Genomic DNA, 26,236 nt, shown 5'->3' with positions numbered 1-26,236 from the left:
GTGTATTCCTTCCAATGCATTTTTTATTAGTGCTATGTCACTTTCCATGATTACTTTATCTTTTTTAGAGCATCCTTGCCATCATTATTCTGAGCTCTATGTTTGATAAATGTCTTATCTCCATGTCATTTAGTTCTTCTTCTGGAGAATTATCTTGTTCTTTCATTTGGGGATTGTTTTTGGTATCCCCATTTTGGCTGCCTGTTTATGTTTGTGACTATGCATTAGGTAGATCTACTATGCCTCCCAATTTCTAGTGTAGGTCAGTGTCAGATGCTGTTTCTGACTGGCCCTGCATACCCTGTTTAGAACTATCAGCAATTTAAAGCTTGTGGTTCCCTTTACTGGGTCTGGTGCCTTTGGACAGAAACTAGATGTGCACCAAGGTCTGCTTTTCCTAGCCCCAGGTAAAGACCCAAAGCCTCCAGAGATCTACTTCTGCCTGCAATATGATTGCATTCAGTCTTGATTAGCCTCAGGCTTTGGACCGCAGGGTGAATTGTGTTTTCAACAGGGCATGGCAATTGTTTCTGCCCACAGGCTAATTTTTATTCTCAGCCTCTTAATGGGTCTCAAAAACTCCAGAGGCTGGGGCAATAGGTTTCCTATTAGGGTGGGGCAATTTCCTGGATAGCAAAGGTCTACTGGAGAAAGATAGCTTGAGGGAATGACTCAGCCCAGGAAACAGGGGTGACTGCCCTCTGAGCTCCAAAACCAGAGCCCCCAACCCTGGATTCTCCTCACACAGTGCCAGTACACTCTGTTCTCCCTCTGCTGGAGCCCAAAGTTGAGAGCTACAAAATTCTGTGCATTGGCCCTGTAAGAGGGTTCCTGCATTTCCAGCCCTCTCTCACTAGTAGACAGCAACCTTGATGTTTTTTTTATAGCCAAGTGTTAAGTGGGCATCTTTTTCATTTCTTGTGCTCTGGACTGGAGATCCCAGCTTGGGGTTTAGAACCCAGAGTTCTCAGTGGGACCCCCGCCCCCAAGCTAAGATAACTTTCTAGAACTTCAGCTGCTGTCTGTGGGAGCCCTGCCAGCCATTTTACAGCTCCACAATTCCTACCTGTCTCTATGTGGTCTCCACTTTCTGTCCTTGGCTATCAGAGTTCTCTCCAGCTAGTCTTCAGTTGATTATTCAGGATGGTTTTTCTGTAATTTATTTATAGTTCCAGTTTGGTCTTGGGAGTGTGTCAGTGTAGGACCCTCTTACTCCACTGCCATTTTGGAATCTTCAAAATAGTCCATTTTATATAATTTTCTTAAATTCTCTGTGTATGTTTTAGGGGATAGTTTATCTTTCATTCATTTGATGCCAACTTCTGAAATATCCATTATATTTATCACTCCTTATGATAAGTAACATTTAGAAAAAGAATGAAAGTACCTGGCTTCAAAATTTACAAATGGTTGGGGAAGTCAGAAACCTAAGTTAACAACCATATAATAATGTTATTACAAGAACCATATGAAATTCTTCAATATAATGCCATTTAAAACCATATTTTAGCCCTGGTCAGTGTGACTCAGTTTGTTGCAGCATCATCCCCTACATCAAAAGGTGAAAAATTCCATATCTGATTGGGGCATGTTCAGGAGGAAACCAATTGATGTTTCTCTCTAACGATGATGTTTTTCTCTCTCTACCTTCCTCTCCCTAAAATAAATTAATAAAATAAAATAAACTTTATTTTAAAGCCTGAATTTAAGTATTAAATATTTTTTAAAACCATAGATGTTAAATGCTGCAGTAGGGTACCTCTTTCCATCTTTTACCACATCATACCTCACATACTCCTTTGTTACCTAAAATATAGGTCCTAGATTATATCCTAATATTTGTTTGCATTGAAGCATACCTTGAACACTATTGTATTTCTTTACCAATTCATTCAATCACCTAAGTATTTATTATTAAATGAATAAAAAAGCACAAACAACTAAAGACAAAATATCTACCCTCCAGTTCTTAATAATAAAGGAAAATAATACAAAGTAGATCACAACTCTCTTTTACCAAATGAGACAAAATATTTCATTTAAATTTCATAACCCTAAAGTCACTTGTTATACCAAATTTACGTGTTAGAAAAATAGAATTTAGAAAAGGTAAGCAACTCAGAACCATAAATCAGTAGGTAAAGAGTTAGGTTTCAACATGCTACACCTCCATTATCAATCTTAGTTTTCATATGCTAATGATAATAACAGTAACAATTAATATTAGGGAAAGCTTAAAATGTATATATGTATAAAATGTATATATATATATATATATATATATATATATATATAAAATATCATTATATATATATAAAATTTCATATAACCCTCCTACCAACCCTCTGAGATAGCCATTATTATTTTTATATATAAAGAAACATGCTTATGGTCCAATCTAAGAATATGGTAAGACTGAGATCCTAACTACCCACATAATTTTAATTTTTATATCTATTGTATGATAACTACATATATAAAACATATAAGAAATTTATTTTGCATAATAGAATGTTTTTCCTTTCTAGTATATTTTAATAAGCTATAAGACAAAATAGCCTAAGAATCAAGTGATTTATTCCTATATCCAAACAAAAGATAAAAATTTAACATAAATATTTTTCTATCTTTGCACCAGAAAGTTTATGTAAATGAAACCAAACATAAAAAGTATTACCCTCCAGAATATAGAACTACTTTCTTGAAAAAAGATCGGGATAAATTTTTAAACATCATGATACAGCTTCATTCAGAAATATTCTGGCATTCTTTCCAGATAGGAAGGAGTTTGTTATTGGAGAGATTGGCTAAAAATTCTTATTTTCAAGAAAATAGAGCACTATATTAAAAGTTCTTCAGTGAATGTTGAGTTGCAGAGCACAATATCTGAAAACCTATGAATTGTGATTACAGAAACATTTTTTTCCTAAGTGACAGGTGCACTCTGTGACTAATCTGAGTCGGGTGGAGAAATAATGAAATATAGTACTCAGACATAAGAAATGTTGCAAATACTGCCATTTGCAACTCCATGGATGGATCTTGAAAATATCATGCTAAGTGAAGTAAAAGTCAGGAAAAGGAAAAAAAACCATATGATTTCACTCACATGTGGGATATAAAATGGAAACTCATAGACACAGACAGCAGTATGATGGTTACCCGAGGGAGGGGCATAGTAAAGGGTAAAGGATGTCAAATATATGATGATCGAAGATTTGATTTTGGGTGGTAGGCACACAATGCAATATACAGTTGCTGTATCATAAAATTGTACACTTGAAACCTATATAATTTTATTAACCAATGTCACCCTGATAAATCAGGAAAGTGAGTCAGGAAAAACAAACAAACAACTCTTAAATATGCATGAGTTACTCTTTATCCTCCTTTCAGATAGTGATAAGAATAGGAACTATTTAATTCAGGAAATTTAATGTTTTACAGTAAGAGTGTTTTGCATGTGCATGGGTCCAGAAGTTACTGGGAATTTTATATGTGTCTATTAGTTATACTTATTGGCAATCTATAGATTCACAATGAACTTAAGGTGTATGAAATAAGGAATCAGCCTTAATGATCAAAATCATTCCTAGAATGCATACACATAATAGACTCCCAAGTTACAAAAACAATTTTTTGGAAGAAAACTGTTCCTATAGAATATCCTAAAACTTGCCCTGGCCAGTGTGCCTCAGTTGGATGGGCACCATCCCATGCACATGAAGGGTTGTGGGTTCCACTCCTGGTCAGGGCACATGCCCAGGTTTCATTGTGTGCAGGAGGTAACCGATCTGTTTCTCTTTCACATCACTGTTTCTTTTTCTCTTTCTTTTCCTCTCTAATAGCAATAAAAACATTTCTTTTTTAAAAAAGAATATCCTAAAACTGCTCTGGTTGTTTAAAAATATTTTATAGATAAATAATATTTCCATTGCTCATTTATCCTGTAAGTACAACTGATAAAGTACAGTATAATTCTCTATAAAATATATACAGGGTGGGGCAAAAGTAGGTTTATAGTTGTGAGTATGCAAAACACAAAATTTATTCTTGTATCATTATTTATTAATTACTGTATTATTTTCACACTGTATATATAAGTAGCACAGTTCCTGGCATATATGATATACATGACATCTAGGAAAAAATGTACAGTGATCAAGAATATAGGATCTGGCCCTTGCTGGTTTGGCTCAGTGAATAGAATGTTGGCCTGTGGACTGAAGGGTTCCTGGTTTGATTCCAGTCAAGGGCACATGCCTGGGTTGTGGGCTCTATCCCCAGTAGGGGGTGTGCAGGAGGCGGCTGATCAAAGATTCTCTCTCATTATTGGTTTCTATCTCTCTCTCCCTCTCCCTTCCTCTCTGAAATCTATATATATATATATATATATATATATATATATATATATATATATATATATATATATGATCTGGAGCCAGATTGCCATAGTTCAATTCCTACGTCCAACACAAAAATTATATGCCCTTAAAGAAGTTACTTAACCTGTGTATATACCTCAGTTTTCTCATTATAAAACTTAGTTGATAATGTTATCTACTGAAAATTTTATGAAGTTTAAATGAGTTAGTATATGTAGAATACTTAAAATAGTCCTTAGTTATATAATATATTATTATTTTTAAATCAAAAATTTAAAATCGAGCACAGATAAAATTAGTCAATAAAAACGCTGAAGCACTATAACCATTTGTCAATGCTTTACCAAGTTAGCAGACTAAAATGAAACAAGAACACCAATTATAGCAAGCTATTAAATATTAGCAACCAAGCCCCTTTATGGAGGTCAATTATTAGCTGGTTTTGCTTTAAAAAATAGTTCAGATATACACAAATCTAGCAATTATCTGAATCATTGTTTTAGCTTTATAAATCCATTATCTATTTATCAAGACTATATTATCACTTTTTTACAAATCACTGTATTTCATGACAATGTCATTTTTGTTATTACATTTCACACACACTCAATTGCACTCACATTTACTGCAGACAAGTCAATTGTATCCAATTCACAAAGAGTGCAGCCACTGTCCTGTGTCCATGCATTAGGTACATAGTTTCCGAAATAGTTCAGGAGAATCTAGTAAATAAAGGAGAACTGTTTCAACAAAAGTAATCCTCTACTCTCAATGTACGTTTGTTCCATGTAATTGGTACATATAACTGGGTACATTTCTTTAATAATTCTACTAATATTTATCACTTAGAGGTATACACTGAACAATGTTATCTCCAGACAATGAACCATAAAGTAGGTCAAACTTTCTCTAGAAATGCCAAAAATGCATTATAAATCATATAGGTCATATATATGGCTAATATGTTAATTGTCCCTCTGACCATTCGACCTTTTGACCAGTTGCTTTGATGTACACTGACCACCGGGGGCAGGCGCTCCAACCGGTAGGTTAGCTTGCTGCTGGGGTCTGGCTGATTGGGATTGAGCGAGACGGGCTGGACATACCCTGGAGCCCTCCTGCGGTCCCTCCCCAGCCCCGACCGTGAACCAAAGGAGTCCCTCGGCCTGGCCTGCACCCTCTCGCAATCCAGAACCCCTCAGGGGATGTCAGAGAGCTGGTTTTAGCCCAATACCCACAGGCCAGGCCAAGGGACCCCACCTGTGCATGGGCCTTTAGTTTCATTATGTAAGGAATGATATCAGAAAAGACACTATTAAAGAAAAATGTCAAACAATGAAACATACATTTTTAATTAGGTTAATAAGACTTATTAGAAAAATACTACAAGTAAAAGCAGTCATGTGAAGAGTAAATTAGTAATAAGGTAAATGTTTAAAAGATCAGCATAGATAATTACAGTGAATGAGGCAGTGGCAGTGTGATCTCTTACTAATCATCACCACACAAAACAAATACTATATAAACTTGATTACCAAAAGGCACTAAACTATGCTGCTTACTGTCAAGTAGGCTTCTGGGGCACTGATTTCAGGAAAAAAAAAAAGCTTGCATATGAAAACAAGCTCCTAATCACAGCCACCCACAAATCCTATCAACAATAAACTAAAGTAAAATACTGCTTCCCACCCACCCCCTTCAGATCTAAAAGAGCATCTCCTTTGTGACTCCTTCTCCTCTCCTTAAAGACCTGTTGGCATTCCTTTTTTCTGTAAAATCTGGGTCCTTGTGTGTGTTCTGGATGAGGAAGAGGGTGAGAGAATACGGATGGAGAAAAGAGATAAACACTGTAAGATATATTCTCAGCACTCAAACAAATCTTTAATATACCTAGATTTAAACATCTTAGGGAAAATTCTGCCAATTTACTTTAAAAAATTACTACACTTTCCCTAACCAGTTTGGCTCAGTGGATAGAGCATCGGCCTGTGGACTGAAGGGTCCCAGGTTCGATTCCAGACAAGGGCATGTACCTTACTTAGTTGCGGGCTCATCCCCAGTAGGGGGTATGCAGGAGGCAGCTGATCGATGTGTCTCTCTCATCGATGTTTCTAGCTCTCTATCCCTCTCCCTCCTCTCTGTGAAAAATTAATAAAATATATTAAAAAAAAATTACTACACTTGCCCAAGCCAATTTGGCTCAGTGAATAGAGCATCAGTCTGTGGACTGAGTGGTCCTGGGTTTTATTCTGGTCAAGGGCACATACCACAGTTGTAGGCTCCATCCTGGCCCTGGTCAGAAGGCAACCAACCAATGCATGTCTCTCACATCTACGTTTGTCTCTGTCTCTCCCTCTCCCTTTCACTTTCTCTAAAAACCAATGGAAAAATATCATTGGATGAGGATCAACAACAGAAAATTACTACAGTTTCTGCTGCACTTTTTTAAAAAAAATTTAAATTGATTTCAGAGAGGAAAGGAGAGGGGGAGATAGATAGAAACATCAGCACCACCCCCCACCACTAGAGATCAAGACCACAACCCAGGCATATGTCCTGACTGGGAATTGAACCATGACCTCCTGGTTCATAGGTAGATGCTCAACAACTGAGTCATGCTAGCCAGGCTCCACTGCATTATTAATACCTGTAGTGGTATGAACATCTGCAGATCTTTATTTTTTATTACTTATTATGTCTTTTCAAAAACTAATTATTTTACTTCAAGACAGTGAAGCTGTAGCAAACTAACTTTGGCTACAACTTTCTTACTTTTAACAGGAAGCAACTGAAATGCTTATCCTATCTAATAATAGAAAAACATGGTAATTAGCCATATCTCCACTACCCTTCCCATTGGCTAAGCAGGGTGATATGCAAATTAACTGCCAACCAAGATGGTGGCCGGCAGTCAGGCAGCTTGAAGTGAACAGGAGGCTTGCTTGCTTCAGTGACGGAGGAAGCTAAAGTCCCCGCCTGCATTGCCGGCCTCTGAGAATGCAGTTTGAAACATTGTTACAAATATAGAAGCTAAACAAAACCCCAGAAACCTGCTTTGAGCCAGCCGGGCTTCAGCCAGCAGGACTGCAACATTGTTTCAATTATAGAACAAACACAGATCCCTGCTTTCAGCCAGCTGGGATCTCAGAGCTGGAGTGAGCAGGACCACAACAGTGTTACAATTATAGAACCCAAACAAACCAGATACCTGTTTTCAGCAGCCAAGGCCTCAGAGCTGGAGCCAAGCCTCAGAGCTAAATCTGGCCCAGAATAAAAAAAAAAAAGAAAAAAAGGACAGGTTGGGAGCTTCAGTCACCCGCCAGCCTGAAAACGGACCTCAGCCCCTCACCCAGACTGGCCAGGCACTCCAGTGGGGACCCCCATCCTCAAGGGGGTGTGACCAGCTGCAAACAAGCATCATCCCCTCATCCAGGCTGGCCAGGCACCCCAGTGGGGACCCCCACACTGATCCAGGACACCCTTCAGGGCAAACCAGCTGGCCCCCACACGTGCGCCAGGCTTATATCGTATATAGTAAAAGGGTAATATGCCTCCCAGCACCAGAATCAGCGGAGCAGCGAGGCCTCCCAGCACTGGGATCAGCGTGACAGGGGGCAGCGACCAAACCCCCTGATCGCCCTGAGGCTCTGTGTGTGACAGAGGGTGGGGCCACAACCTCCCTATCCACCCTGCTCTGTTCGAGACAGGGGAAGGCACCCCAACCCCCTGATCAGCCCTGCTCTGTGCCTGATAGGGGGGAGCTCCCAAACCCCCTGATTGCCCTGTGGCTCTGTATGTGACAGGGTTGCCCCTACCCCCTGATCGGCCCTGCTCTGTGTGTGACAGGGTGCGGCGCCCCAACTGCCCCCCACGGGCTCTGCTCTGTGTGTGACGGGGTAGAGCCATAACCCCCCCATCGGCCCTGCCCTGAGTGTGACAGTGGCAGCGTCCCAACCCCCTGTTTGGCCCTGCTCTGTGGGTGATAGAGGGCGTCGCCCCAACCCCCTGATCCACCCTGCTCTGTGTGTGACAGGGTGCGGCGCCCCAACCGCCCCCCACGGGCCTTGCTCTGTGTATGACAGGGTAGAGCCATAACCTCCCATCAGCCTTGCCCTGAGTGTGACAGTGGCAGCGTCCCAACCCCCTGATTGGCCCTGCTCTGTGGGTGATAGAGGGCGGTGCCCCAATCCCCGATCCGCCCTGCTCTGTGCATAACAGGGGGCGGTGCCCCAACTCCCCAGTCAGCCCTGCTCTGAGCCCAACTAGGGGCTGGACCTAGGAATTGGGCCTGCCCTCTGCCACCCGGGAACAGGCCTAAGCCAGCAGGTCATTATCTCCTGAGGGGTCTCAGACTGCCAGAGGGCACAGCAGGCTGAGGAATACCCCCCCCCCCCCCGAGTGCACAAATTTTTGTGCACCAGGCCTCTAGTTATGCTTATATCCTTGACTCTTCATTGAAAAGGTGAGATGGACTCAAAAGAAAAAGATGTCTATCCATTAAATATGATGGTAAAAAATATACAGCAGTGCCAAGTAAATTTTTCTAGCTCCCTAAGACTCTATAAAAGATCTTAAGGTATAGGACAATTGAGGTAATCCGTCCAGGACAATTCTACAAAAATCCTCCAAAATATCTGAGATTTCATCCAAATATTTCTATTGTACTGAAACTTAAAAATGCTATTAAAACAAGTACAATATCAATTACAATGGGAAAATCTGTGTTAGATATTGTAGACTGAGTTACATTCAATCTGTAGAGCATACAGAAGACATGAACAGCAACTAATTCACTCACATTTCTTACAAACTACATGATAATTCAGGAAAAAAATTCCAAGGCAGGAAATATGTAGTTATGGCATTAGTTAATGTCACTTCAAGAATCAATATGGTCACTCTGATGTGCCTCTATATCAAAAAAATTTTGAAGTTGTAAACTTACAGATGCAAACATTAATCATTCCTGTTCTATACAAAATTGTTTTTGAAGGAAAAAATAAAGCAATTCATGTGAAAATATATATTTTATTTAGTACTAGAGGCCCAGTGCATGAAATTCGTGCATGGGAGGGGGGAATCCCCTCAGCCCAACCTGAACCCTCTCCAATCCGGGACACCTTGGTAAATGTCCGACTGCCGATTTAGGCCCGATCCCTGGGATTGGGTCTAAACTGGCAGTCAGACATCTCTCACAATCCTGGACCGCTGGCTCCTAATTGCTCACCTGCCTGCCTCCCTGGTCACCCCTAACTGCACCCCCTTGCTGGCCTGATCATCCTTAACTGCCCCCTTGGCAGCCTGTTACCCCCAAAGTTCCCCCTATGCCATCCTGGTCACTCCTAACTGCCCCCCCCCCTCTGGCCTGATTGCCCCTCACTGCCTCTGTGTGCCAGCCTGATCACCCCTTATCCCCCCCCACCGCCAGACTGGTCACCCCCAAGTGCCCCCCCTGCCATCCTGGTCACCCCTAACTGCCCCTCTGAGAGCCTAGTCATCCCCAACTGCCCCCATGCCGGCCTAGTCACCCATCACTGCCCCCCCACCCCCGCCAGCCTAATCGCCCCTAATACTCCCCCTGCCCACCTGGTCACCCCTAACTGCCCTCCTGCCAGCCTGGTTGCCTCTTACTGCCCCCACCAGCTGGCCTAGTCACCCCCAACTGCCCCCCTCTGCTGGCCTGTTTGCTCCTAACTGGCCCCCCAAGTCAGCCTGATCACCCCCAACTGTCCCTCTTGCTGGCCTAGTCACACCCAACTGCCCCCTGCTGGCCTGTTTGCCCCTATTTGGCCCCCCAAGTCAGTGTGGTCACCCCAACTGCCCCTCCTGCTGGCCTGGTGGCCCCCAACTGCCCCCCCCCCCCGCCAGCCTGGTTGCCCCATGCAGCCTGCTGTTCAGTAGTTTGGTCGTCCCTCACTATCACTCCTGCCAGCCTGGTTGCCCCACACAGCCTGCTGTTCAATCATTTGGTCATCCCTCACTAACCCCCCTGCTGGCCTGGTCACCCCACATAGCCTGTTTGTTCAGTCATTTGGTCATCCCTCACTAACCCCCCTGACAGCCTGGTCGCCCCACACAGCCTGTTGTTCAGTCGTTTTGTCATCCCTCACTAAACCCCTGCTGGCCTGGTCGTAGGCAGCCATCTTGTGAGGTTGTGAGGGTTAATTTTCATATTACCTCTTTATTATATAGGATTATTTACAAAAGAGATTTTTTTTTATAATATATTTTTTATTGATTTTTTACAGAGAGGAAGGGAGAGAGATAGAGAGTTAGAAACATCGATGAGAGAGAAACATCAACCAGCTGCCTCCTGCACATCTCCTACTGGGGATATGCCCGCAACCCAGGTACATGCCCATGACCGGAATCGAACCTGGGACCTTTCAGTCCACAGGCCGACGCTCTATCCACTGAGCCAAACCGGTTTTGGCTACAAAAGAGATTTTTTTAAGATTAGTGGGAAATATACAGTTTTGTTTAAAATATCCTGGGAAATAATTTTTTTTAAAGGAAGAAAAAGATCACCCAAATAGTTGGCCATACCTAAAATTCCCATCTATATATAAACATTAGTACTTCCCTCACTAGTACTTCCCTCACCTCAGACACCTCACAAAAAAATAAATATTGCATGTATTATTGATTAGTCTATTAGAATCCCAATGTGAATATGAAAATGACAATATTTTTCAAAAGGTCTGAGCATAAAACTCATTAGTTTTAGTTCTCAATATTAAAACTTTATTTCCTAACCTTTCTACCTCAATTCACTTTTCATAGATAATTAAGATACATGAAAACCCTGACTTTTGACTGGAAACCTTTATTTCTTAACCTTTCTAACTTAATTTATTTTCATAGATAATTAAGATACATTTAAAACCATGACTTTTGACTGGAAACCTCCCTCTTGGATTTTTCACCACATAGGCAGAGGTCACCTACCACACTGGCCTTCCATTTACATCTGTTTTCTTCATTAAAAATTGCAAACATTTATGCTGGCAGCTAAGAAAAGTACAGAAAACTGTTTATGTAGTTAGGCTGTTCTGGGAAGGCCCCAGCTACTAGATGGCAGTGCTTTCCTAGTCCTTCTTTCACAATATCAAGATGTTTCCAAGTATCATGTCATTTCATTGGCAAATAAACTTTTCCAACCATATCCTTTCTTTTTTCCCCCAAATCATTCAATGATTCAAGTTCACGGTAACCAAGGCATGGTGGTTTTTATGCAAAAGTAAATTTTTACTGCAAGTCAAATTAGTTTCAGAAATGTCTTTTTTCATGTGCAAATTAGGTGACTTGATCTTGTTCTGTTAAACTTGTTTCTATGAAAATGTACCGCTTTCATAATGATTACCTTAAGATGGATATTATATGATACTAGAGACCCAGTGCACGAAATTTGTTTATGGAGTGGGTAGTTCCCTCAGCCCAGCCTGCACCCTCTCCAATCAGGGACCCTTGGGGGATGTCCAGCAGCCAGTTAGGCATCTGGGACCACTGGCTCCTAGCCACTCACCTCCCTGCCTGCCTGATTGCCCCTAACCCAGGGGTGGGCAAACTTTTTGACTCGAGGGCCACAATGGGTTCTTAAACTGGACCAGAGAGCCGGAACAAAAGCATGGATGGAGTGTTTGTGTGAACTAATATAAATTCAAAGTAAACATCATCACATAAAAGGGTACGGTCTTTTTTTTTTTTTAGTTTTATTCATTTCAAACGAGCTGGATCTGGCCCGCGGGCCGTAGTTTGCCCATGGCTGCCCTAACCCCTCTGCCTGCCTGTCTGATCATCCCTAACTTCTCTACCTGCCTGCCTGATTATCCGCTAACTGCCTCTGCCTGCCTGATAGCCCCTAACTGCCCTCCCCTGCTGGCCTGATCTCTCCCCCAACTGCCCTCCTCTGCCGGCCAAATTGGTTCTGATTGGTCAGTTTCTATGCCAGTCAGCATCTCTCGGCCTATCAACAGGGCCTGATTAGAAAGGCAGGGCTGATCAGCAGCCCCGTTGGAGGCCTGGAGAGAAATGAAGACATGGCTGTTGGCCAGGCTGGGAGAGAAAGAGAGGCAAGTTCTGATCAACAGCTGCTACAGAGGCTATGGATCAGACCTGCTTCTCTGCAGGCCTCTCTCCAGGCCTGATATGCAGCCCACTTGGCAGTCAGTGCTGGGTGGGGGTGCCCACAGTGGCGCAGTCAGTGCTGGGTCACCACAGCAACCCAGCACTGACTTCTAGTCTGGTTGAGTCTTCGGTCGTAATCAGTCGTTATGACCCAGGTTGCTTATTATATAGATTTAAAAGAAAAGGATGGGGGGAGGTTAGAAAGTGGTGGAGGAGTAATGAAAGCTATACTGACACTCTCCCAGGACCAAACTGGAAATACAATTAAAATACTGGAAAGTCAACTAAAGATTAGCTGGAGAGAACCCTGATAACCAAGGATGGAAGACAGGGAGAGAACTATGCAGCTATAAAAAAGAAGGATCTCTTAGCCTTTGAGACAGGATGGAGAGTGTCATGCTAAGTGAAATAAGCCATTCAGAGAAAGACAAGTATCACATGATCATACTCATATGTGGAATCTAATGAACAAAATAAACTGATGAACAAAATAGATCCAGAGACATAGAAACATGAAACAGATTAGAAGCATGAAACAGATTGTGGAATCTCAGAGGGAAGGTGGGTGGGATGAGATGAACCAAAGAACTTGTATGCATATATGCATAACCCATGGACACAGTCAATAGAGTGGTGAAGTTCCTGGGCAGAAGGTGGGTGCAGGCTAGAAGAGGTCAATGGAGGGAAAAAGGAGACATATGTAATACTTTCAACAATATAGATTTTAAAAAAAGAAAAGTTTGGGCATTTCATCTTCCTTATGGCTGAGTAGGATTCCATCGTAGACAGGGACCACATCTTTAGCCAATCATCTATTGAAGGGCACTTTTGCTATTAGCACCATGAATAATGCTGCAATGAACACAATATATCTTTGCAAATGTATGTTTTTGAGTTTTTTGGGCAGATACCCAGAGGAGAAATTGCTGGGTCATATGGTAACTAACTCTATTCTTTTTTAAAATATATATTTTTTATTGATTTCAGAGAGAAAGGGAGAGGGAGAGATAGAAACATCAATGATAAGAGAGAATCATTGATCGGCTGCCTCCTGCACACCTCACACTGGGGATTGAGCCCACAATCCAGGCATGTGCCCTTGATTGGAATCAAACCTGGGACCCTTCAGTTCTCAGGCCGATGCTCTATCCACTGAGTCAATCAGCAAAACCAGGGCACTAACTCTATTCTTAATTTTTTGAGGAGCCTCCATACTGTTTTCCATAGTGACTACTACTTTATATTCCCATCAGCAGTGAACAAAGCTTTCTTTTCCTCCACATCTCCCCAGCACTTGTCATTTGTTGCTTTGTTGATAAGAGCCATTCTAACAGGTGTGAGGTGGTATCTCATATAGTTTTGATTTGCATTTCCCCAATAGTTAGTGAAGTTGAATATCATCTTTGCATTCATCTGTTTGTTATTTATATATCTTCTTGGAAGAAGTGTTCTCTACTCATTTTTTAACTGTATTATTTGGTGTTGAGTTGTATGAATTCTTTAAATGTTTTGGATATTAACCCCTTATTGGAGCTGTTGTTTGCAAATATCTTTTCCCATTCTTATTAAAATAAAGACCTTAGGAACAGGTGAGATCTTGCTCCTTGAATACGTCATCAGTTTGGCTCATAAACTCTTATAAAAGTTGTCTTTAAAAAAAAAGCATCTTAAAAAAAAGAAAAGCAGGCTGAAATAGCCTCAATAAAATAATCAAAAAACTTTTTATTTTAACATGTAAATGTATTCATGCTTTATTGTTTAGCAGAGAAGAATATGTTACAGAACACTATGTATATGAATCCACTTTGGTTTAAAAATATTCAAAGTAACAGCTAAAATACATAATTTTTAAATTCATTTCTTTATTTTTATTTTTTTTTTATTGCTTAAAGTATTACAAAGAGTATTACATATGTCTCCTTTTTTTTCCCCCGCCCTTGACAATCCCCTGGCCTCCCCTACACCCCAGTGTCTTATGTCCATTGGTTATGCTTATATGCATGCATACAATTCCTTTGGTTGATCTCTTACCCACACCCTTCCTGCCCTCCCACCCTCCCCAGCCTTCCTGCTATAGTTTGACAGTCTGCTTGAGGCAGCTCTGCCTGTGTATCTATTTTTGTTCATAAGTTTATAATAGTCTTTATTATCCAGAAATGAGTGAGATCATGTGGTATTTTTCCTTCATTGACTGGCTTATTTCACTTAGCATAATGCTCTCCAGTTCCATCCATGCTGTTGCAAATGGTAAGAGTTCTTTCTTTTTTACAGCAGCATAGTATTCCATCGTGTAGATGTACCAGTTTTCTAATCCATTCATCTACAGATGGGCACTTAGGCTGTTTCCAGATCTTAGCTATGGTGAATTGTGCTGCTATGAACATAGGGGTGCATATATTCTTTCTGATTGGTGTTTCTGGTTTCCTGGGATATATTCCTAGAATTGGGATCACAGGGTCAAATGGAAGTTACATTTGCAGTTTGTTGAGGAAACTCCATACTGTCTTCCATAGTGGCTGCACCAGTCTGCATTCCCACCAGCAGTGCACAAGTGTTCCTTTTTCTCCACATCCTCTCCAGAACTTGTCGTTTGTTGATTTGTTGATGATAGCCAGTCTGACAGGTGTGAGATGGTACCTCATTGTTGTTCTGATTTGCATCTCTCAGATGATTAGTGATTTTGAGCATGTTTTCATATGTCTCTTGGCTTTCTGAATGTACTCTTTTGAAAGGTGTCTATTTAGGTCCTTTGCCCATTTTTTGATTGGATTGTTTATCTTCCTTTTCTTAAGTTGTATGACTTCCCTATAAATGTTGGAGATTAGGCCCTTATCAGATATGACATTGGCAAATATGTTTTCCCACGCAGTGGGTTTTCTTGTTGTTTTGTTGATGGTTTCTTTTGCTGTGCAGAAGCTTTTTATTTTGATGTAGTCCCATTTGTTTATTTTCTCTTTAGTTTCCAATGCCCTAGGAGCTGTATCGGTGAAGAAATTGCTTCGGCATATGTCTGAGATTTTGTTGCCTTTGGATTCTTCTAGTATTTGTATGGTTTCCCGTCGTATATTTAAGTCCTTTATCCATTTTGAGTTTATTTTTGTGTATGGTGTAAGTTGGTGGTCTAGTTTCATCTTTTTGTATGTATCTGTCCAATTTTCCCAACACCATTTATTGAAGAGACTATCTTGACTCCATTGTATGTTCTTGCCACCTTTGTCAAATATTAATTGAGCGTATTGGTTGGGGCTGATTTCTGGGCTCTCTATTCTATTCCATTGATCTATATGTCTGTTCTTGTGCCAGTACCAGGCAGTTTTGAGAACAGTGGCTTTGTAATACAACTTGATATCTGGTATTGAGAATCCACCTACTTTGTTCTTTCTCAGGATCGCTGCAGCTATTCGGGGTCGTTTTTTATTCCAGATGAATTTTTGGAGAGTATGTTCTAGGTCTGTGAAATATGCCATTGGTATTTTAATAGGAAGTGCGTTGAATTTATAGATTGCTTTGGGCAGTATGTACATTTTAATTATGTTGATTCTACCAAACCAAGAACACGGTATGTTCTTCCATCTCTTTATGTCTTCCTCTATATCTTTTTTCAACATCCTGTAGTTTTCTGAGAAGAGGTCTTTTACCTCTTTAGTTAAGTTTATTCCTAGGTAGCTTAATTTTTTTGGTGCGATGGTAAATGGGATTGCTTTTTTAGTCTTTCTTTCTGCACATTCACTATTGGTGTATAGAAATGCCATAGATTTCTTGGCATAAATTTTGTATCCTGCTACATTGCCGAATTCTTTTATTAAGTCTAATAGTATATTGATGGAGTCTTTAGGGTTTTTTAAGTATAATATCATGTCATCTGCAAATAAGGACAGTTTTACTTCTTCTTTTCCAATTTGGATGCCTTTTATTTCTTCTTCTTGTCTAATTGCAATGGCTAATACAACCAGTACTATGTCTAACAGGAGTGGTGAGAGTGGGCATCCCTGTCTTGTTCCTGTTCCTAGGGCAAATGGTGTTAGTTTTTGTCCATTGAGTATGATGTTGGCTGTGGGTTTGTCATATATGGCTTTTATTATGTTGAAGTATGATCCTTCAATTCCCACCTTGCTGAGAGTTATTATCAAAAATGGGTGTTGAATTTTGTCAAATGCTTTTTCTGTATCAATTGATATGACTATGTGGTTTTTTCTTTCAATTTGTTTATTTGATGTATCACGTTTATTGATTTGCGGATATTGTACCATCCTTGCATCCCTGGGATAAATCCTACTTGGTCCTGGTGTATGATCTTTCTGATGTACTGCTGGATCCAATTTACCAAGATTTTGTTGAGGATTTTGGCATCTATGTTCATGAGGGATATTGGCCTGTAATTCTCTTTCATTGTGTTGTCTTTCCCTTGTTTTGGTATTAGGGTGATGCTGGCTTCATAGAATGAGCTTGGAAGTGTTCCTTCCTATTGGATTTTTTGTAGTAGTCTGAGGAGGATAGGTTTTATTTTTTTTTTTAAATATATTTTATTGATTTTTTACAGAGAGGAAGGGAGAGAGATAGAAAGTTAGAAACATCGATGAGAGAGAAACATCGATCAGCTGCCTCCCGCACATCTCCCACTGGGGATGTGCTCGCAACCCAGGTACATGCCCCCGACCGGAATCGAACCCGGGACCTTTGAGTCCGCAGGCCGACGCTCTATCCATTGAGCCAAACCGGTTCCGGCAGGTTTTAGTTCTTCCTTGAATGTTTGGTAAAACTCCCCTGTGAAGCCGTCTGGTCCTGGGCTTTTGTTTGCGGGAAGCTTTTTGATGACTGCTTCAATTTCTTCCATAGTTATTGGCCTATTGAGATTTTTAGATTCTTCCTGATTAAGTTTTGGAATGTTGTATTTTTCTAGGAATATGTCCATTTCCTCCAGGTTGTCTAGTTTGTTGGAGTAGAGTTTTCCATAGTAGTTTTTAACAATCATTTGTATTTCTGTGGGATCTGTTGTTATTTTGCCTCTATCGTTTCTGATTTTGTTTATTTGGGTCCTCTCTCTTTGCTTCTTGGTGAGCCTGGCTAGAGGTCTGTCAATCTTGTTTATCCTTTCAAAGAACCAGCTCTTCGTTTCATTGATTTTCTGTATTGTTTTGTTGGTCTCTATGTCATTTATTTCTGCTCTAATCTTTATTATCTCCTTCCTTCTGCTCACTCTGGGCTTTACTTGTTGCTCTCTTTCTAATTCTTGGAGCTGTAGATTTAGATGATTTACTACCATTTTTCTTGTTTGTTGAGATAGGCCTGTAGAGCTATAAACTTCCCTCTCAGGACTGCTTTCATTGCATCCCAAAGGTTTTGGATTGTTGTGTTTTCATTGTCATTAGTTTCCAGGATGTTTTTAATTTCTTCTTTGATCTCATTGGTAACCCAATCAATATTTAATAACATGCTATTCAGCTTCCAAGGGTTTGAGTATTTTGAGTTGTTTTTATTGTAGTTTATTTCTAATATTATGGCTTGTGGTCTGAGAAGATGCTTGGTATGATTTCAATCTTCTTGAATTTGGGGAGACTTTGTTTCTGACCCAATATGTGGTCTATTTTTGAAGATGTCCCATGAGCACTTGAGAAGAACGTGTATTTTGTGGCTTTGGGGTGAAGTGTTCTGAAGATGTCAATTAAGTCCATCTGATCTAGTGAGTCATTTAGGATTGCTGTTTCTTTGCTCAGTTTTTGTCTAGCGGATTTATCCAGTGATGTCAGTGGTGTATGAAAGTCCCCTACTATGATTGTATTGTTGTCGATCTCTCCCCTGATATCTTCCAGGAGTTTTCTTATGTATGTGGGTGCTCCTGCATTGGGTGCATATATGTTTATCAGGGTTATATCCTCCTGTCGTATTGATCCCTTTAGTATTATGAAGTGGCCTTCCTTATCTCTTGTTATGGCCTTCACTTTGATGTCTATTTTGTCTGATATAAGTATTGCTACCCCAGCTTATTTTTCATTTCCATTTGCCTGAAAGATATTTTTCCATACCTTCACTTTCAGTCTGTGTGAGTCCCTTCTAATGAGGTAGGTCTCTTGTAGACAGCAAATATATGGGTCATGTTTTTTTATCCATTCAGCCACTCGATGTCTTTTGATTGGACCATTTAGTCCATTTACGTTTAAAGTTATTATTGAAAGGTACTTGTTTGTAGCCATTTCTATTTTTTTATGTAGCTGTTTTCTTTCTGGGCTTTTTATTTCATCTTTTTACTCCAGTCCCTTTAGCATTTCTTGCATTGCTGGCTTGGTGGTGATAAACTCCCTTAGCCTTTTTTTGTCTGTGAAGCTTCTTATTTCCTCTTCAATTTTGAATGATAGCCTTGCTGGATAGAGTATTCTTGGATTCAGTCCTTTGGTTTGCATCACTTTGTAAATTTCTGTCCATTCTTTTCTGCCCTGATGTGTTTCTGTTGAGAAATCATTTGATAATCTAATGGGGGATCCTTTGTAGGTAACTCTCTGTTTCTGTCTTGCAGCCTTTAAGATTCTGTATTTGTCTTGTACATTTGCCATTGTTATTATGACGTGTCTTGGTGTGGGTCTTTTGGGGTTCATCTTGCCTGGGACTCTCTGTACTTGTGTAACTTTTTTCTTCCCCATATCTGGGAAGTTTTCTGACATTATTTCTTCAAATAGATTTTCTAATCCTTGCTGCTCTTCTTGTCCTCCTTGCAGCCCTATTATGCGTATGTTACTTCATTTCATGTTGTCCCGAAGCTCCCTTAGGCTCTCCTCCTGCTTTTTAATTTTTTTTTCCAGTTGCTGTTCAGATTGAGCTTGTTTCTCTGCCTTATCTTCTAATTCACTAATTCGGTCCTCTGCTTCTTCTAGTCTGCTGTTGAAACTTTCCATGGTGTTTTTGATTGTAGCTATATCATTTTTCATTTCTTCCTGATTCTTGCATAGGTTGTTGACTTTCTCATCCGTCCGGTGAATGAATTGTACAACCATTATTCTGAATTCTTTTTCTGTCATGTTGCATGCTTCAACTTCATTAATGTCCTTTCTTGGCAACTCCTCATTGTCTTTCCTCTGGGTGTTGTTTCGTCTCTTCATTCTGATTATCTCCCGATGGTTCAAACGTTGAGTTGCGTGGGCCTGGGTTGTGTTCAGTGTGAGCCTCCCACCACCCTAGTGTCACTGAAGAGCTCTGACACTAAGATGTGTGGTTGTGGTGGGATGGTGGGAACCAGGCTTGCTCAGAGTTAGTGTTGCCAGCGCTCAATGTGGCCTCGTATGCGCCCTTAGAATCAGGGACCCTGCCTGCTCCATGCTGAAACAGAGACCCCCCTGAAGCGTGTTGAAAACCAGAGCCCCCTAGCATGCGCCAGGAGTCAGAGTTCCCCAGAATCCAGTATCAGAGTCTCTGCTGCTTCGCGCGCCCTTGCCTTGAGAATCAGGGTCCCTGTGTGCCCTTGCACCAGGAATTGGAGTCACTGGCTCTTAGTATTAATGCACAGGGAACCAGGATCTCAGGAGCAGTTGATAAGAAACACAGTCAAGTCACTGGTGCTTGGTGCTGCCTCCTGCCCAGAGAATCTGGGTCCCTGGGCCTGTGATACACGGGACAAATTCCCAGTTTTCGTACGATTGCTTCCAGCCCAGGGCTCAGAAGCCGGCCCTACATGGGATCAGCTCCAATGTGCTGGAGCACTTCTAGGCTAAAGTTCCTGGAGCACTGTGGCCCAGGCAAGGGGTGGGTCTATCAGTTAGTTACTCTGGCGCTGCCTGCAAGCCTGTGGGAAGGGGGGATGGGCTCTGTTACTCAAGGACCTGCTGCTGGGATTTCTGAACTTTTGGTGTCCGCAGGTCTGTAGCTGTGGTCACAGGTCTCTGTCCCCAGTGGCTGCAGGGTCCTGGTATGCGTCTGAGATCATACTGGGTGGTGCTGAGGCCAGGATCCTAGTCTCAAGCAGCTCTGTTTCCCAAGATGGCGTGGTCGCCGTGCCTGTGCTGGCCGCCCAGGAGTGTCCGCGCAGGGAGCGGGACTCCACTGCCTAAGACTGCCCGGTTTAGCAGCCCCTTAGAAGACCTGCAGAATCTAACTGTCCCTGGCTCATACACACACACCACACGCGTCCACACACTCCTCTATCACTTCCTTGCGCTCTCACACTCTCTCCCTCCCTACCTTCCTGCTGGTCGCCATTTTCTCTTAAATTCATTTCTTAATTGTTCGGACTATGGGTAATTTTCCTCTGTATCTGTTGGAATTAGGTATTTTTTCTACACTGAATATATGCCATTTGTTAATAAAGATGTTTTAAAATAGGACATACATAAAATCAGTAATTTTATAATGTTATAGAAAAAATGTTATACAAAATTTTATAATGTTCCTGTATAGTTACAGGAATGGTGACTCAGGTTAACTGTGAATTTGAAGAAATTGTTTCAAGTTCAAACCCAAACTCCTAAATTGAGGTCAAGGAAGCCATATTACACACTCAGAAGTACTACACTGAAGTCTTTACCCCTGTTAGTGGTTTAGAAAAATGTCCAGCACTTCAAGCACAGAACCAAGATAAGACATTTATTTCCATTGTTATAAAATGTCTTACTAATATACAGATTTATCCCAGTGAATTTTGTTTTATTAGATTTAAGTTTTTATTTTATCAAAGATATCCACCTGCAAAATTATAATTCTAAGCTTTTCCACATTAGGCAAATATTTTCTCCTTTATATTAATCCCCTTATTGTAAGTTAGGTTTTTTGAGTTTAAGTGTGTTGGGCCTCAAAATAGCATCAGAGATTTGATCACAGCATATCCATAGCATTCTGCTGTAATAATATTAGCATCTGGGTAGAGACCTGATGACACAGCAATCTGGTGTAACATTAAATTAGTAGATTATTAAGTGATGTTTATATTTTATTTTTTAAAATATTCTAAAGATTTTCAATGTCATCACATATGTGAAACCATAATTCAAAGTAGAGATGGAAAAATTTCTGTATTAGGTCAGGAAATTTGCCCAGTTTGTACAAATTTACCAAAAGTAACAACTAAAAGTATATTTCATCCAAAATATATCCCAAATCTTTTGTTCTAGTAAAGGGTTCTGAATTCTTCCAACCTTATAAAAACTTTCTGCGAACTACTTTTCTTATATGTGTAACAGACTACTCCCTTTTTTGTTGTTGCTTTCTCTTTTATTATTTTTTAATCTCTATTGTTGAGATTATTACAAATGTCCCTATTTTTCCCCCCATTTCCCCCCTCCACCTGGTTCCCTCCCAGCCCCAGGTCTTCGCCATGATATTATCTGTGTCCATAGGTAATGCATATCTATACTAATAAAAGCCTAGGTGGTCCTTGCGCCCTCATGTGACACCCTCACATCATCACAAGATGGCCAACAGTGAAGGGAAGTTGTGGGTGATTGGGCTGGCAGGGGAGGGCAGTTAAGAGTAAGAACAGGTCAGCAGGTGAGGGCAGTTATGGGTGACCAGGCCAGCAGGGGAGGGAAGTTGGGGGTGGTCACGCCTGTAGGGGAGGGCAGCTGGGGGTAACCAGGCCTGCTGGGGAGGGTAATTGGGGGACATCAGGCTGGCAGGGGAGGGCAGTTGGGATCCATCAGACTGGCAGGGGAGGGCAGTTGGGGGTGAGATCAGGTCAGCAGGGGAGGGCAGTTATGGGTGACCAGGCCTGCAGGGGAGGGCAGTTGGGGGTTATTGGGCTGGCAGGGGAGCAGTTAGGCATCAATCAGGCTGGCAGGGGAGCAGTTACGGGGCAATCAGGCTGGCAGGCAGAAGTGGTTAGGGGCAATCAGGCAGGCAGGCAGGCGAGTGGTTAGGAGCCAGCAGTCCTGGATTGTGAGAAGGATATCTGACTGCTGGTTTAGGCCCCAAACTGGCAGTCAGATCTCCCCCAAGGGATCCCAGATTGGAGAGGGTGCAGACCAGGCTGAGGGACCCCTGCCCCTGTGCACGAATTTCATGCGCCGGGCCTCTAGTATGCATATAAGATCTTTGTTTAAGCTCTTCCTCCCCCCCCCCCGACCATCCCTCTGAGAATCTTCAGTCTGTTCCATTTCCATGCCTCTGATTCTATTTTATTCACTAGATTATTCTGTTCATTAGATTTCTTCTTTGTTTATTTTAATTTTTAGATTCAATTGTTGATAGATATGTATTTATTGCCTTTTTATTGTTTATATTTTTTATCTTTTTCTTTTTCTTCTTCTTCTTCCTCTTGTTAAAGAATACACTTCAACATTTCATGTAATACTGGTTTGGTGGTGAGCAACTCCTTTAGCCTTTTCATGTCTGTGAAGCTCTTTTTCTGACCTTCCATTCTAAATGATAGCTTTGCTGGTTGTAGAATATTCTTGGTTGTATGTTCTTGCTATTCATCACTTTGAATATTTCTTGCCACTCCCCCTGGCCTGAATAGTTTCTGTTGAGAAATCAGCTGACAGTCATATGGGCATTCCCCTGTAGATAACTAACTGCTTTTCAGATTCTCTTTGTCTTTAGCTTTTGGCATTTCAATTATGATGGATCTTGGTTTGGGCCTCTTTGGGTTCCTCTTATTTGGGACTCTCTGTGCTTCCTGGACTTGTAAGTCTATTTCTTTCACCAGGTATGGGAGGTTTTCTGTCATTATTTCTTCAAATAGGTTTTCAGTATATTGATCTCTCTCTTCTTCTGGCACCTCCATAATGCGAAGGTTGGTACGCTTAAAGTTGTCCCAAAGTCTCCTTATACTATCTTCATATTTTTGGATTCCTTTTTCCTTTTGATCTTCTGGTTGGGTGTTTTTTGCTTCCTCATATTTCAAATTGTTGATTTGATGCTCACAATCCTTTATTCTACTATTGATTCCCTGTATATTATTCTTTTTTTTTTTTTTTTTTTTTTGCGCTGTTTAATTTTATTTTATTTTTTTTTTTAATTTTTTTTTAATTGCTTAAAGTATTACAAAGAGTATTACATATGTGTCCATTTTATCACCCCGCCCTAGACAGTCCCCCAGCCTCCCCTATGCCCCAGTGTCTTATGTCCATTGGTTATGCTTATATGCATGCATACAAGTCCTTTAGTTGACCTCTTACCCCCCTACCTCCTACCCCCCAACCCTCCCCGGCCTTCCCGCTGCAGTTTGACAATCTGTTTGAGGCAGCTCTGCCTCTGTATCTATTATTGTTCAAAAGTTTATAATGGTCTCTATTATCCATGAATGAGTGAGATCATGTGGTATGTTTCCTTCATTGACTGGCTTATTTCACTTAGCATAATGGTCTCCAGTTCCATCCATGACGTTGCAAATGGTAAGAGTTCCTTCCTTTTTAGAGAAGCATAGTATTCCATCGTGTAGATGTACCACAGTTTTCTAATCCATTCATCTACTGATGGGCACTTAGGCTGTTTCCAGATCTTAGCTATGGTGAATTGTGCTGCTATGAACATAGGGGTGCATATATCCTTTCTGATTGGTGTTTCTGGTTTCTTGGGATATATTCCTAGAAGTGGGATCACAGGGTCAAATGGGAGTTCCATTTTCAGTTTTTTAAGGAAACTCCATACTGTCTTCCATAGTGGCTGCACCAGTCTGCATTCCCACCAGCAGTGCACAAGTGTTCCTTTTTCTCCACATCCTCTCCAGCACTTGTCGTTTGTTGATTTGTTGATGATAGCCAGTCTGACAGGTGTGAGATGGTACCTCATTGTTGTTTTGATTTGCATCTCTCGGATGATTAGTGACTTTGAGCATGTTTTCATATGTCTCTTGGCTTTCTGAATGTCCTCTTTTGAAAGGTGTCTATTTAAGTCCTTTGCCCATTTTTTGATTGGATTGTTTATCTTCCTTTTGTTAAGTTGTATGAGTTCCCTATAAATTTTGGAGATTAGGCCCTTATCAGATATGACATTGGCAAATATGTTTTCCCACACAGTGGGTTTTCTCGTTGTTTTGTTGATGGTTTCTTTTGCTGTGCAGAAGCTTTTTATTTTGATGTAGTCCCATTTGTTCATTTTCTCTTTAGTTTCAAGTGCCCTAGGAGCTGTATCAGTGAAGAAATTGCTTCGGCATATGTCTGAGATTTTGTTGCCTTTGGATTCTTCTAGAATTTTTATGGTTTCCTGTCGTACATTTAAGTCCTTTATCCATTTTGAGTTTATTTTTGTGTATGGTGTAAGTTGGTGGTCTAGTTTCATTTTCTTGCATATATCTGTCCAATTTTCCCAACACCATTTATTGAAGAGACTATCTTGGCTCCATTGAATGTTCTTGCCTCCTTTGTCAAATATTAATTGAGCATACTGGTTCGGGCCGATTTCTGGGCTCTCTATTCTATTCCATTGATCTATATGCCTATTCTTGTGCCAGTACCAGGCAGTTTTGAGAACAGTGGCTTTGTAATACAACTTGATATCTGGTATTGAGATCCCACCTACTTTGTTCTTTTTCAGGATTGCTGCAGCTATTCGGGGGCTTTTTTTATTCCAGATGAATTTTTGGAGAGTTTGTTCTAGATCTATGAAGTATGCCGTTGGTATTTTAATGGGAAGTGCGTTGAATTTATAGATTGCTTTGGGTAGTATGGACATTTTAATGATGTTGATTCTACCAATCCACGAACATGGTATGTTCTTCCATCTGTTTATGTCTTCCTCTATATCTTTTTTCAACGTCCTGTAGTTTTCTGAGTAGAGGTCTTTTACCTCTTTAGTTAAGTTTATTCCTAGGTAGCTTAATTTTTTTGGTGCGATGGTAAACGGGATTGTTTTTATAATCTCTCTTTCTGAAAGTTCACTATTGGTGTATAGAAATGCCTCAGATTTCTTGGGGTTAATTTTGTATCCTGCTACATTGCCAAATTCATGTATTAAGTCTAGTAGCTTTTTGATGGAGTCTCTAGGGTTTTGTATGTATAATATCATGTCATCTGCAAATAAGGACAGTTTTACTTCCTCTTTTCCAATTTGGATGCCTTTTATTTCTTCTTCTTGCCGAATTGCAATGGCTAACACTTCCAGTACTATGTTGAACAGGAGTGGTGAGAGGGGGCATCCCTGTCTTGTTCCTGTTCTTAGGGGAAATGGTGTTAGTTTTTGTCCATTGAGTATGATGTTGGCTGTGGGCCTGTCATATATGGCTTTTATTATGTTGAGGTATGATCCATCTACTCCCACCTTGCTGAGAGTTTTTATCAAAAATGGGTGTTGAATTTTGTCAAATGCTTTTTCTGCATCAATTGATATGACCATGTGGTTTTTTTCTTTCAATTTGTTTATGTGATGTATCACGTTTATTGATTTGCGGATATTGTACCATCCTTGCATCCCTGGGATAAATCCTACTTGGTCATGGTGTATGATCTTTCTGATGTACTGCTGGATCCGATTTGCTAAGATTTTGTTGAGGATTTTGGCATCTATGTTCATGAGGGATATTGGCCTGTAATTCTCTTTCATTGTGTTGTCTTTACCTGGTTTTGGTATTAGGGTGATGCTGGCTTCATAGAATGAGCTTGGAAGTGTTCCTTCCTCTTGAATTTTCTTTAGTAGTCTGAGGAGGATAGGTTTTAGTTCTTCCTTGAATGTTTGGTAAAACTCCCCTGTGAAGCCGTCTGGTCCTGGGCTTTTGTTTGATGGAAGCTTTTTGATGACTGCTTCAATTTCTTCCATAGTTATTGGCCTGTTGAGATTTTTAGATTCTTCCTGATTGAGTTTTGGAATGT

General features: G+C 40.8%; 1 protein-coding gene across 1 annotated transcript in view; it reads right to left on the bottom strand.

The window, feature by feature from the left end:
- Positions 1-26,236, bottom strand: part of PLOD2 (procollagen-lysine,2-oxoglutarate 5-dioxygenase 2) — a gene marked incomplete at its 5' end in the record, with an annotated part of 326,945 nt that overhangs the window by 80,648 nt on the left and 220,061 nt on the right. Inside the window, one exon of the mRNA XM_081086033.1 lies at positions 5,006-5,107. Coding sequence (XP_080942159.1) covers positions 5,006-5,107 — 102 coding nt within the window. The remainder of the gene's footprint in view (positions 1-5,005; positions 5,108-26,236) is intronic.

Source organism: Myotis nattereri (assembly GCF_964212035.1).
Source record: "Myotis nattereri genome assembly, chromosome: 3".
In the NCBI taxonomy this organism is placed as follows: Eukaryota; Metazoa; Chordata; class Mammalia; order Chiroptera; family Vespertilionidae; genus Myotis; species Myotis nattereri.
The sequence above is the reverse complement of the archived record's forward strand: the minus strand, read 5'-3'. Positions and strand labels throughout refer to the sequence as shown.